General features: G+C 45.6%; 1 protein-coding gene across 3 annotated transcripts in view; it reads left to right on the forward strand.

The window, feature by feature from the left end:
- The first annotated feature begins 714 nt into the window (after window positions 1-714).
- The window catches only part of LOC134068220 (metastasis-associated protein MTA1-like), a 32,447-nt gene continuing 18,564 nt past the window's right edge, over window positions 715-14,597 (forward strand). For 2 of the 3 annotated variants that reach the window (XR_009936619.1, XM_062523809.1), the window contains exons 1-3: window positions 715-1,036; window positions 11,013-11,080; window positions 11,395-11,488. Coding sequence is in view for 1 of the 3 variants with exons in the window: in XM_062523809.1 (XP_062379793.1) it covers window positions 1,009-1,036; window positions 11,013-11,080; window positions 11,395-11,488 (190 nt within the window). In the remaining 2 variants the exon portion in view is untranslated. The remainder of the gene's footprint in view (window positions 1,037-11,012; window positions 11,081-11,394; window positions 11,489-14,597) is intronic. The other variant, XR_009936620.1, reaches the window with a different exon arrangement.

A 14,597-nucleotide genomic window follows, 5' to 3' on the forward strand; every position in this document is an offset into this window, starting at 1 on the left:
GTGGCCTAATAAGCATCATGAAGTAAGCATGGCCGATACGTCTTCATGACATTATGAAAACTAGCTCAAAAGACACACAAAACAGGTCATGCTATACTGTAGGATGATAAGAGGTGTGCCAGTTCTTCAGCTATCTTCAGCTTAAATTGTGAGAGCAAAGGTAGGCTATAACATAGGCCTATAGCCCACACATTAGACGAACCTTTGACATTATAGACTATGCTTTAAGGCCCCTTGGAATGTGTAATTAGCTTATTTCTACAGATGTTGTATTTGAAAAATGGATACCCTAATTGTGGACCCTCCTAATTGGTCCTTGTGATGCAACAGAAATAGGCTCTTCTTCCATAGGGATAAGATTGCTACACAGTAGCCTACTGACTGGTTGGCCTATAGGCCTGGGGAGAATAGTTGTAGTGGAATGGCAATATGTTAGACTTGTATGACCAATATACTCTTATTTTACTCTGTCTAAAGGAGACGGAATAAGAGCTCGGTAAGAGAAAGAAACAAAGCCAGATATGAAGAAAAGAAAGACATTTTCTTCGCCAGTTCTCTCAAAATAGGAGTAATCCAGGCAAGATAGCAGCAACAGTTGTTTACCTCGCTCTCGTTTTTAAGCCGAAGTCTAGCAGCAATTGTCTCTTCTTGGAGGAAGGCGGGGAGAAGCGGGTGGGTCGTGCTGCTCGCGCTGCCCCTGGTCCATCTCGAGTCCACCCCCCGGAGGAGGCCAACCCGTGACCGATTCTGGCTCAGCGTCCTGATGAGCTGCTTTGTTACGTGTTGTCCAAATTTTACGCGGGTTTTTTAGGTTTACCCCCCGCACTCTAGTGTTTTGAAAAGTGCGTCCTAAAATAGGTGCGCTGTCGCTTTAAGATCCCTTAGCTAGTCTGCTTCGTATTGATCAATCCACCATTTTCCAACACATAGCACACTCAGCGGCAGTGGTAACGCAGCGACGGCGGCAGCAGAAAGCCCTACCTGGAGACGCCAGGACCTGGGGCAGTCATGGCAGCCAACATGTATCGGGTTGGAGGTAGAGCACGTTTTTGATACAACGTTATTTATGTGTCCACAATGGCGTGTACGCCGATGTTTGTACGCCACAGCAGCTGCGTTTGTCCTTCCTCTTTTATTTCTCAAAGCTAAAGAGCCGTGTGCTCTGTAGCTACAGAGGATGATGATGGTGACTGAGAAGGGAGATGAAGAGTGTCGGAACCAAGTGAATGGTCTTTTAAAATGTTGTCGTTTAAAATGTCTGAAGTTATAACAAAATCAAAATCTGGTTCACGAGCGCGATCGCTCTCGGTTTGTTTTCTCTGAAATCATTAAGTCACTTTAGCTTTTAAAGTTAAGTTTGGTCTGCTAGCTTTGTTGGAAACTGCGTTTGACTGAGCAGACTGAGCCAGCTCTTTCTCGCCTTAAGTAACCACTACATTTCAGAAGATGTGAACTCTTACAGCCACCGTCTGTTTATTTGAGCTCGATGGCCATTTGAGTAGAACGGTATGCCATCATGTTATTAACCAACCATCATCACTGTCATAAATTAAAGAAATTCACTGGTGTGGCTAAACGTAAATGCCTAAATTATCCCTCAAATTCCCTCCTGAACCCAGCATTGTATGTTATGGAAACCACAAGGTCCAGAATCTGAATTCGTAATACTTAATTGACCTTTTAAAAGCTGTTCTGGTGTTTAAAATCATTGTGTAGTTCCTAAAATCTGCTTTTGTAACTAAGCAGGTTCAAACCAATAGGCTAGCAGAGATCATGGGGTCAGAACCTGGGGAGGGGACGGACTGCCATAATGTACCCCCAAAACGGACTAGCTGGCTCTATAGCAGTTTGGATCAAAGAGTAGGCTACTCTGAAAGGCAGTAGGCTATGTAAAATTATGCCTGCTTAAATTGGATAATGAGAATTCTACAGGGTTATCCTCAGCAACATATTTGGCTAATGTACCCTAGGCTATATTTTCATTTGGATGGTGTAGGCCCAGTTAGGACACTCACTGGTTAGAATACACTGGTATAATACACTGGTATTATACAATAGACAATGTTTTAACAATGTTTTCTGGCGATTGACCTGTCGAGGTGTGGGCTGAAGACGAAATAAAAAATGGTATAGAATAGCATAGATAACTAAGTTCTTCAGGTAAAATAGAACCCACACGTTGAGGTACACCTGCACTTGTCCATTATGTTAGCCCAAATGTTGAAGTCTTCTTCTGGTGTGTCCACTTCTTAACTGTTACACATTGACATTGACCTCTTGAGTAGGAGGTGATTAGAAGCATGAATAAGTTATTTTAGTCAAGTTGTTGCCAGGTCTGGCCTCCTGACTTCAGGAGTCGTTGTCTCATAAGGTAGTCTACTCATCAGTTGACCTGGGAGGAGTGGTTCTCTCCCCTCCTTCCGTTGAGTTCAGCCATTTGGAAGTCCTCCTAGTGTTTTCTCCAACTGGACTCAATCCTCCCACCCCTGTTCGTTCACATTGGTCAGTGGATTTATTTTTCCCTGTAACCTGTGCTTCATAAAGCAGATTAGAGGTGGTCCTCCTGACCCTTGTGCTCCCTCCAACTACCTCACGCCTGATTGTGGTAACTAGAGAAAGCTCCTTGTAAAATGTAGAGGAGCTTACCAGTTTTCTTGAAGGAGCTGCTTATGAGAGAAGCCTGTTTCTTTCTGGGAGACACTGGGTTTTTTGGATGTTGCTGGAAGAACCTGTGTATTGATGTGGCATAAGCTTACTCCTTGCTCAGACGCTGTTGTAGCATTGATTTTACCGGTCTATTAGGAGGATCATGGTCACTGGCTATCGGCTTTCAGTTTGCCCACATACATACAAAGGGTTTGTGTGAAGCTGAAATGGATTCGGGCCTCTGTGGAAGCCTAGTCTGTGGCACCTGTCTGTATTTTCACTCCGTTAGTACGTTAGTTAGTGCTGTTTTTGATCAAGGGGCAAGTGCTGTGGATGGGGGGAGGGGGTTCTGCGGGGGGAGGTGTCAGCGTGGTGACTGTCTACACCTGCAGCTCCACGGCTGAAACGCCACCTGCCCGTGTTCCACTATCCAGACCAAAGGCGAGGGCCGTTTGGGTCTTGGGGCGGGTGGGAGCCCTCTGCCCCAAAGCTTTAGCCTACCGTCTCTGATTTCACCTTTTTGCAGGTCTGGGCCAAAGGGGCTGGGCTGGTTTGGTCTGGTAGGACGAAAGGTCATTTGCACAAATCTTTGCCCTACTTTTCTGACTGTGTGAGTAAAAGAAGATAATTTTTTTTAAAAAAACTACATACATGGACATGGGTACTTTTGAAAGGTTTATTAGCCGTTAGACTATTCTCTTGTGTTTCTTTCAAGGTGAGGTCAGAGTCTCGGCTTGGTAGTCCCCTCACTAGCTGTTAACTGTAACTGACTGATAAGATCCCCATATATACACACTGCCTGTTCAGAGGCAACATCAGGCAGCTATTCCACTGTATCCCACCATCAGTGTGTTTGTTTGTATGGCTCCGATTAATTCTTTTACTCTAATTGAGGGTAATAGGCCAATGCTTTGATGTCACACTCAGCGACAGATTTGTGTTGAACTATAATGTTGTGATTTCAGAAAATTGCTTGCACAAACAATGTGCCCAAGGGTTTTTTTCCCCCAGCACAGTACTGGAAGATGAATGGGTTCAATTTGATTTTTGTTCAGACTTCTTTTTTGGATGCCAGTTTCATAGAAGTGTGTATGCTGTGTGTTGTTGTTGTTTTGCATCCTCCAAATATTTTTGTTTATCTCTTCTAATTGCAAGGTCAGGCTTATGTGTTGAAATTATTTGAGATGCTCGGTCATTAGTGATTATTGCCTGTTTGTAGACATGGATGCTCTGTTTATCCTTGGTATTTACCTCCAGAAAAAGAATCCGAATCTCCCAAGACCTACCACTGGTTACAGGCTTGTAGCAACGGGAACACAAGATGAAGATATCTTATCAAAAAAATAATGATGCATTCAATATTAGTGACTTCTAAGGGTTGACCTTTTTTGTTTTGTTTTGTAGAGTCGTCAAAGAAATAATCCCCATTTGGTCAATATGATGCATGAGCATGCGCATTTCACGTTGTGCTGGTCAGCTAAGAGAAAACCGACTTTTATTTAGCTAATGAGTATAAAGCTCATTTCCTGTGGAAGAATGTATAGCTCTTTGCATTGGAATGAGGCCATCAGTGAGACAATGGGCTACAGAGACAAAGCCTGTCTGATCCCACAGTTTTCTCCCAACATCCTTACCCCTCCAGGTACAAACTTCCTCGGGGTCCCTTAGAACTACAGTATATACAAACTGTAGAGAGGAGTCTGGCAGGGTGTAATTCGCAATTTGCACCATAACTTTGGTGGACGGACCTAGACAGCTCTAATTGTGAAAATGTCTAGCTACATTTATAAATCAGGTTTCCTTTTTTGAGGTTGAGGGTTTCATTGGATTCATTTCTCATATCATTCAGTCATCAGTTTCTCAGTTACTTCCGGTGCTTCTCTCTCTTCCTTTTTTTTCTGTTTTTTTTTTTGGTGTTTCACTGGATTCCCGGATGAGCTGGGTTACTGACCCGTACTCTGGTTCCTGCTGGAGCACCCCTCCATCTCGAGTTTCAGCAGGGCACGTTAGGTAAAGCCCCGGTGGACTCACGTGGGAACAGGAGGTCATAGCATCCACCCCCTCTCTGCTGGACTCCACTGTAAGTCCATAAGTGGATAAACCCATGTGATATGGTTCCATGTCATGTAAAAAGAAACTCATTGGAGTTCACTTGCTTCAAATTGAGGAGAATGCCAAGGAATCTCCCAAACCAATGCATCTGGCTTGTTGTTTTTTTTTCTCTTGTTAAAATGAGCACTTCCTTCTGGTCTCCTGATTTACATCAGTTGTGTTCACCCAGAGCAGTCAAGGTTGCTCCTGTTGCCAAACCTTGTCTATGTCTCGCAGGGCTTTGAGGAGCCCCCCCCCCCCCCCCACACACACATGCATATATTCACACACACACACACACACACACACACACACACACACACACACACCATCCCCCAACCCCACCTCCAGCTTCAGTGCAGGGCTGCATTTGCCTCTGGGGCAGCGTATTTTATGCATTCGGCCTGTACTAAAGGTGCCAGATTGGGGGTGTTTGTGTGTGTGTGTGTGCGTGTGTGTTATGGAGGCAGGGGGTGTTTGTGTTGGGAAGGGAGGGGATGTTTGTGTGTTTTGGGGAAGGAGGGGGGTGGTGTAGGTACCAAAGGTTCTAGAGAGTGGGTCCAAGGTAGTCACTCAGAACCCTCAGTGCTGTTCAGAGTTGGGTGTAGTGGAAATATCTGTGGTTTTCTTGAAAATACCATTCGGGCCGCTGTGGTCGTCATGTGAAAATGAATGACTGGTGAAAAGAATCTCCTAGTTGGTGATGGCGAGGCACTGAGAACGAAGGAGGAAGAGATGAGAATGAAGAATGAGAGAGAGAGAAAGGAAGACTTACGGGGGGGGGGGGGGGGGGCGAGGGGAGAAGGGCTGAACACAGAAATGGACAACCAGGAGGTGAAGACGGACGTGAGTTTGCAGATGAAGAGGTGAAGATGGGGAATGAGAGAGGGAGAGACACACACACACACACACACACACACACACACTCTCTCTCTCTCATTCACTTCAGCCTAGACCTGTCCCACCTGAGATGGCTATCTCTCCGGCCCTGGCCGGTGATTGACAGATTAAACACAAACCTGATCTTTTATTTATCGCATGTCTTGCTTTGGCACCGCGGGCTTCCTTTTGTTTGGCTCGGTCAGGTAGCGCTACATGCGTTGTGATGAACTCGCCTCCCTGTCTTGACAGCTCCGTCGCAGCGGGCGTCCGTGTCATTCCGGCCTGCGCTCGTCTCCCAACCGAGCTTCACATCAACTTCTCAAAGTCATCACAAGAGCACTACTGCATTGAAGTGTTGAAGTCTGCCTGGCATTTTTTTTTAAAATTCCTTTTACTTGATATGCAAACAACAACAACAACAACAACAACAAAACTGAACAAAGTCAAAGAATATGAGAGAAATGGACAAAGGACTCCTGTCACTCAATATGTGACGTGAGATGGATGCAGACCTGAAGTCTAAAGTGGTTTTCAGCGGATTGTCTTTTGGAACAGGCTGTGTCAGTTCAGTTTCACACCAGGAAAATGGGCTTCCTGAATGGAATGAAAGTAGTCTGGGAATGAAGTTCTTTGCAGTATGTTAATCTTCAGGGGCAAAAGGTATTACAGAAGTGAAATCATCTTGCAGAAATGGAAAACTGGAACATTTGACTAAACCTGAAAATCAATTGAATTCTATATGGAAGAACTACAGATGTATTTATTGGGACCTATAGAGGCAAATTAAGGCAAAAGGCAATCTTGGATCAGCCTTGCCACTGTGGGGGAGAAATGCATTTTTAGAGTTCATTTTTAGTGTCCTCTTTGACTGTATAGTCGTTTTGTTGTGGTCGAGCCTTTGTGTGCCAGCCTGGCACTTGGGCAGAGTGGCAGACAGACCGACGTGCTTGAGCACAAGAAGTTCGGAGGGCGTCTCTGAACAGATGTGGAATAGCCTAACCCGCGTCTTGTGCAAAAACAACCCAGTGGCTGATGGTGTGTGTGTGTTTGTGTGGGAGAGAAGGGGTAGGCATCCCAAGGCAAGCGATTCATATTGCCATAGTAACCTCCATCCTCTAAATGAAGAGTAGTGTGTGTGTGTGTGAGACGGAGTGAGTGAGAGAGAGAGAGAGAGTGTGACAAACAGAATTTGTGTTTTGTTGTCCCCCCACACCTTTGCTTTGGATGGTATCTGTCTCTCCTCCTGTGGTCTTCCCTTTGTTCCTCTCTCGATCTCTCGGTCTGCTTTTTTGGAGTTTGTCTACCCCCCCCCCCCCATCCTCTCCTCCTCCTCCTCCTCCTCTACTTTCTCTCTTTCCTTAACCGTCTGTGTCATTATTTTTGCCTATCTCTCCCTCTTTCTGGCCTGGTTATAATGCAACTCAGCCCATTCTCATTCTCTCTCTCTCTCTCTCTCTCTCTCTCTCTCTCTCTCTCTCTCTCTCTGTGTCTCTCTCTCCTCCACTCTACCATTCTGTTTGTCTGTCTTTCTCTCTGTCTGTCTTTCTCCCCCCCCACCCCCCCTTCACACACCCCCCTCCGTCTCTCGGCAACATACTCGGATTGGATCACAGAAAATTTAACTGCACTGTGATGTCACAGCCTCTGTTGCCCTGTGATTGGCTGTGGCTGGCAGGAAGGGGGATGGGGGCACAGATGCCGTGGGCGCTATGAGAGAGAAAGAGAGAGAGAGAGAGCAAGAGAAAAAAGACAGACAGACAGACAGACAGACCGACAGACAGAAGAACTGGTCCTGGCTTGTGCTGGCTATAGGTTTTTTTTTTTTTTTTTAAGTAGTCAAGTCTGAGCTTGGGTTTGCCTCTTTTTCCCCCCTTTTCCTCCTTGCACTTTAGCACACTCTTTCGCTGTGTCTGTTTCACTGAGTTCAAGTTTTTTTTTTTTTGGTGTGCTGTAGCTTTGCCAGTAGTGCAAAGAGAACTCTGCGAAAAAGTAGAGAGAAAGAGAGATGGGTGTGGCTCGCTCTCTTACACACTCACTCAGTCACACACACACACACACACACACACCATTTCACCAAGGGCAGAGACAAGTAGGCCAGATGATTCATTAGTGCTTTGCTTTGTGTGTGTGTGTATGTCTCTGTGTGTGTTGGCTTGCTTGTGTTGCGAATGTGTGCGTGCATACATATGCTTCCATATCCCTTTATTTGTGTATATTTTTATTTATTTGTCTGCCCACTTAGTAGTATCTCGGTACGTGTGTTAAGTGTGTGTGTGTGATTACATAATTTGTGTGTGATTACTTCAGTGCGGAATCGATGCGAATCTAACAGGGGTAGCTCAGGTGAGAATGCCAGACCACACATCAAGTCTACATCACTGTGGACTTGGAGTCTCTCAAGACAAGACCAACCGTGTGTCTGTAGACAGGAGCAACACAGCCCACACACCAGACCTACCCTGCCATGGCTACTGTAGACTGGACACGCTGTGTGTGTGTGTGTGTGTGTGTGTGTGTGTGTGTGTGTGTGTGTGTGTGTGTGTGTGTGTGTGTGTGTGTGTGTGTGTGTGTGTGTGTGTGTGTGTGTGTGTGTGTGTGTGTGTGTGTGTGTGTACGCATGCGTAGGTGCTCTCGCCTGAGGTAGGTATGGATAACGCGGGCTTGAGAGATAACGAAGATGTGCTCTGAAACCGGAGATGAGCGGAGGAAGGAGACGCAAACAGGAGATGAGCTGAGTGGAGCTGAGCAGAGCAACGGCATGGAGAGCACAGGGGATCTAAAGGAAGGGCTGGGGAAGGGAGCGGAGAGGGACGAAGACGAGGTGAAGTGGAGAGGAGGAGAGGAGATGGATAGATGAAGGAAGGAAGGAAGGAAAGAAAAAGAAGGGAGGGAGGGAGATGGAGAAAGAGGGAAAGAAGGGAGGTATGGCGCTCTGGCAGGACTCCATGTGGGGGGGTGTAATCCCGGCCGTGTGTGTGTGTGTGTGTGTGTGTGTGTGTGTGTGTGTGTGTTTAACGGCAGACGCCCCACCAGGCCGTGGGCTAACGGAGACGTCCCACTGACACACAGGCTTGGAGCGGTGCCAGCACGGATGGAGAGATGGGGGATTGGTCGAGAAGGAAGATAAGAGGCTGAGATGTGTGTGTGTGTGTGTGTGTGTGTAGAGAAGAAGGGTTGAGAGAAGGAGAAAGAGGATGAGCATGAATGCCAAAGGTCTCCACCAACTGTGCTGGTGGTGTGGTGCATATTTGTCCCTGTTATTCCATACATTTCACTCTGTGTCTGTACAGTACGTGTTGTTTTTGTGTGTGTGTGTGTGTGCGCGTGTGTGTGTGTGTCTTCATGTTTGCATGCGCACGCCTGCTGTGAGTTGTTTTTCATTCCTGACACTGCGGGTGAAAGAGCAACCCTGTTCGACTCGCCTCTCTCTCTCGCCTCACCCTCAAAGCCCAGCACCCTTCGGCTCTGAGGCTAACCGACCGGCTGGCTGAAGGGACCAGCAGTTTCGGGGCCTGTCCTCCTGCTGAGGGAGACTTCAGAAGCCGCACATTTAATCGAGGGCGCCTCGGCGAGGATCTGTGTGTGTGTGTGCGTGTGTGTGCGTGTGTGCGCGTGTGTGCGCGTGTGTGCGTGTATTGAGCTTCAAAAATGAATCTCAGGCGTGTGTGTTTGTCAGGCAAGGGTTTGGCTTCAGTTCTAGAAGGGGAATTCCTGATGCAAGCTCGAGAGCGGGCAAAAAAAAAAAGAGAAAAACCCACCAACTTTTCTTCTGGCTTTATTTGCCTGGCAGGAAATCGTCTGGAGCGTGTACGAAGAAAGGAAGACAAGCGACCTTGATTCGTTCACATGTTATTCCTAATCCTTCATGTGCATTTTGAACGTGCTACCTTTTACAGCCTTCAGAATTCACGCCATGAAACGTTGAAAGCAGCGCAGCCAACGTCTGGGGAGAAGTCTGTTGACTTTTGCCTCCGAGAAGATCGCTGACTGTGGTGTTGGAGATGCTGAGATGGAAGCTGCCGTGCTCATTAGCCTCTTGTTTATAGCACGGAGCGGCCATCGTATAGGCCTAGTAGTTCACTCGCAGGCTGTAGGAGAGTTCTAGAATATGACACGGAGAAACACGTAGGCCACTGACTGACACGCATGCCAGATGTCCCAACGGTGCAGGCTACTGTGATGCTCTGAAAATCGTCACTCTTCGCAGTACTTCAGAGTCGGTTGTTTGTCGATGAAAGCTGAACGAGGCCTATTATAATTGACTGTTCAGCAGATGCTTTTATTCAAAGTGACTTGTAGAGCTTCGCGGGTGTACTTCACTCTCAGAACCAAAGCTATAGCATTGCTTTGTGAAATGGTGAAACGACAGTGTGTGTGTGCGCGTTGCGTGTGTGTGAGAGTAGCGTTGTAAAACTTAACTGAAAAGGTTGCTGGTCGTGAAGTAGGCCTGAAACACAATTCAGGTGATTGGCTTCGGAGCCAACTTTGAATAGAGGGCTGATGTAAAACAAAAGTGCTAATGACATTAGTTCATACAGAGCACACCACATTGTTTTGCCAGCAAATTATGTCCACATTATGACAGCAGCCCTGTGAAATAACAGTGGCCTTATTGGACCAGCATGTGGCCCAACAACCCCCCCACCCCACACACCCACCCCTGTCTCTAATGAGTGTTGTGAAAGGGAATTTTTTATAGATGCCGCCCAGCCATCAAGCGCTCAGTCCGTGATGTATGTGTGTGTGTGTGTGTGTGTGTCCAGCACTCATTTAGAACTCTGGCTTAACATTTACTGCTGCTGCTAATGTGTCCATCACTCGGATGTTTGGCCAGTAGCCGGAGGTCGGGGTGTGGAGGGGTGGGGGTGTAGTGTTGAGGGGTGGAGAGGGATGGGGGGGGGGGGGGTGGACAGCTCGGTGAGACAGTAATGGGGTTGTGTGCTTCAGAAGTCCAATCGAAGAGATGAGTCTGTAAACCCCGCCCTGTATACACCTCTAATTACAGCGGCTGACTCCAGAGGCTGTTTCCATGCCCAGCTATGGCATTTCTCTCTAATAATCACTTTAGAATCCAATCAGAAGGGTGTTGGGCTTTTGGGCTGTACATTTCATAGAAGGTTTCTGTAGCGTACCGATGTTGATTCGCAAGAGACATTTTAAGTTGGCAGGGAAACCTCCGAAAAAGAGGCACAGCCGGCCATGCACGGCAACAGCCGTTTGTGGACAGGCTGCTGAATCACCCCTTCTAAAAATATATATATGTTTTCCCCAAAAAACTTATTAAATGATTCATCCCGAACTTAAAGGTTCAATTCTTAGTCATAAGCGGTATGTGGGCGTGACCTGCACCTGTAATATCTCTAAATGTGTGTTTGTGTGTGTTTTCCTTGTAGATTATGTGTACTTTGAAAACTCCTCCAGCAACCCCTTGCTCATCAGGCGAATAGAAGAACTGAACAAGGTAAGCCAGTATGACTGGGCCTCCATGGCTGTGGATGTTTGTAGCTGTGGATGTTTATGTCTGGGATTCTGTGATTTTTTTTTTTCAGATTGTATGTGTTTGTGTGTGTTTGTGTGTGTGTGTGAGAGAGAGAGAGAGAGAGAGAGAGAGACACCCCCAAGTTATATATTTGCACATGTGGGTGTCCTGTTTTACAGCCTGGCTGTGTGTGTGTATATGAGACCATATGTGACGTGTGTGTGTGTGTTTGTATATATGATATGTATATGTTTACATATAACATGCTGTTTATGTGTGTCTGTTTGCCCTCACAGACAGCGAATGGGAATGTGGAGGCCAAGGTGGTGTGTTTCTACAGGCGCAGAGACATCTCCAGTACACTGATTGCCTTGGCTGACAAACACGCACGTGAGTTCGAGAGAGAGCGAGCGAGAGAGAGAGATGCACATCGGCGGTTTTATTCTCTCTGCCGATTACTTTTCTTGCTGCGATTTCGTCTTCGTTGCAATAGTAGACCCAACAAACAACAGAGCAATCATCACCACAGATTTTTCCATCAATCGCTTGTCCCTGAAGTGCAGTTGGCCAAGGACGAGAGGCAGAGCCTCCTCTTCATGTCTGTGCTCAACAGTGCCTCGTGTTCGCCATGTTCCCAGCACCTAGCAGAACCACTCGGCTAGCTCGCCATGTCTGGGATGTCTGGATGCTGAGCTGCTGCTAAGATATTAGAGAGACATACCTGAGTGCATGTTGGGTATTATTGATGTGTATCAATTATCAATATAGTAGAGCAGAGCATTGGTCCAAATGATAACAAAGATGATGGAGGAAGCTGTAAAATCTTGGAATATTGCTTGACATAAAAGCCTTTTGTAAGAGCTTATAGTGGTGTTTTTGTATTGGATATGAAATAGTATCAAAAGTTGAATGGCTAGTGTTCAGGCAATAGAGTGAAAATTATATTTATTAGAATTGTAAGTGATAAAATGTAGGCCTAACACATAAATATATATATATATATATATGCACGAAATGTTATGTGCTAGGGGTGTAAAGATTCACTGATTCGTATTTAAATGTCAGAGAGACACTATATTGCCAAAAGTATTCGCTAACCTGCCTTGACTCACATATGAACTTCACATCCCATCCTTAATCCATAGGTTTTTTTAAGATGTAGGTCCACCCTTTGCAGCTATAACAGCTTCAACTCTTCTGGGAAGACTTTCCACAAGGTTTAGGAGTGTGTTTATGGGATTATTTGACCATTCTTTCAGAAGCGCATTTGTGAGGTCACCCAATGATGCTGGACGAGAAGACTGGTTCTCAGTGTCCGCTCTAATTCGTCCCAAAGGTGTTCTAATGGGTTGAAATCTGAACTCTTTTTAACCCCTATATCGGTTTAAATGTACTGTGGACCAGTCGATTTAAAATTACAAATCGGTTGCTGCTGAGCAATGTTACTTTCAAAATCATAAGACCAACCCTGATTTGCTAACACATCAACAGGGTGTCTGGTAGCCTTCTCCAACTAGGGTAAGTAGCGTCACTGTTACAGTGGCATCAAACTAATTGCCTATTAATTGACCTAGTGATTTAATTTAGAGACATTTGGCAAAGTCTTGCCGTTCTTCTCAGTGGCTTTGGTGCTTTTCTCAGATTAGAATGAAAATTCTCCTAATTGTTAGTCAAAATGAACTATACTTATGGATGCTGAATAGTTCCCAATACAACTAATAGTCTTCATTTCATTGCTTAAGACATTACATACAAAAATGTTGAAGTAGTTCAAAAATTCAAATTCTGTCACAATTCTGTAGAATTGCAAAGAGCATATACAGTAAAATTGTGATGCGTACATATGTGTCAAATGGCTGTACAAGTAGTGTATAGTGCTGTCTTGAGCATTTTCAGGTAGTGTCACCGAGTTCTGACCTTTTTTTGCATTGGAAACACAGAGAATAAACTGTCATAATGAAAACATGACAAAGCCATTTGACTATCGATGGTGTCAAGACTCATTTTGATGACACAGGCAGTTTCATTGACATGAATGCTTGCTTTTGAGGAATGGACTATCCACTTTGAGCAAGTGACGTGCTTTTGAGGAATGGACTATCCATTTTGAGCAAGTGACGTGCTTTTGCAGGTTATCCACTAGGTTTTGCAGTTTGCACTACTTGTTATGCACTAAATGCTGTGCAGGTGTCAATAGTGATGTGAGAAAAGCACCAAAGCAACAGAGAAAAACTGTAATATCGAAATGTCAATCAAGTCTTAAAAAATAACAAAAATAAAACAAAATTTGCTCCCCAGTCTTTTAGAACCTACCCATTTGATAATTCTGTATAAAATTTGATACTATGGAAATGGAAAATAACATTTCAAATTTTAAGAACTGTATCGCATTTTGGGGCCCTATTACATTGTATTGAATCGGGTCGTATACATGTATAAGGGAGAGATGCACACCCTTAGTATGCACATATAATCAAGATGATAAAAAAATATCACAAATAGATTTCCAAACAGTAAAATCAGCATATATCCAATTTCCAAAACCATCATCCAAATTGAATTCGTCAAGTTTTTATAAATAAAAAGCATGTGGGTTAAAGCATTAGCTGAAACGATTGATTGAATATGCATATTTTGGCCTTGGCCAACTTGTGCTGAATTCTAAACGGTGCCGCTCATCTGAACTGGGCTCAGCAGCCCTCAGTGCGAGTGACGTGTGGGCTCTAAGCCTCACTCAGATGGGAGTGGGAGTGGGTGTGGTGGGAGGATGGAAAATGCAGAGTGTGTGCTGAGGCGACGACGGAGGGTCTGTTTGTGTTACAGACTCTGTGTGTGTGTGTGTGTGTGTGTGTGTGTGTGTGTGTGTGTGTATGCGTATGCAAACGGCTGAGTGGGAGGGTGGATGGTGTACAAAGTAAGAGTGATGATTTATTTTATGTGTGCAGAGGTCCTGTGTGTGTGTGTGTCTGAGAGTGAGCATATGTGTGCACATCTGTGTGTGTGTGTGAGACAGAGAGTTAGTGAGCATGTGTGAGCATGTGTGTGCACATCTGTGTGTGTGTGTGTGTGTGTGTGTGTGTGGAGCGAGAGAGCTCGGTGGTGCGGTTGAGACTCCAGTTTGAGACTGGCGTTGGCTGCCAGCAGTCCCACAGCGGCTTCTTCGGCATTCGCAATATTTGAAAAATCAAAGTAGACGCGATCGAGGGATTGAATATTGGGGGGTGGGAGAAGAAATGGAGAGGGGAGGGAGGATGAGAAATGGAGAGATTGAAAGAAATGAGAATGAGAGGGGGATGATAGAATGTGGGTTGAAGGATGGAAGTGAGAAAGAGTTGGACTTGGGGACTGAAGGAGGGAGGGAGGATGGATGGATGGAGGTCTGATGTGAGCAGTGGAGACCAGTGGCAGTTCTCCCCTGCACTTGGGGTCTCTCAGCGACTGTCTCCTAGTCAGAACCGCTACACTATTCCTTTGATTGCACTGGGTTCTGGAAGGGTGA

The sequence above is a fragment of the Sardina pilchardus genome, chromosome 20 (genome assembly GCF_963854185.1).
Source record: "Sardina pilchardus chromosome 20, fSarPil1.1, whole genome shotgun sequence".
In the NCBI taxonomy this organism is placed as follows: domain Eukaryota; kingdom Metazoa; phylum Chordata; class Actinopteri; order Clupeiformes; family Clupeidae; genus Sardina; species Sardina pilchardus.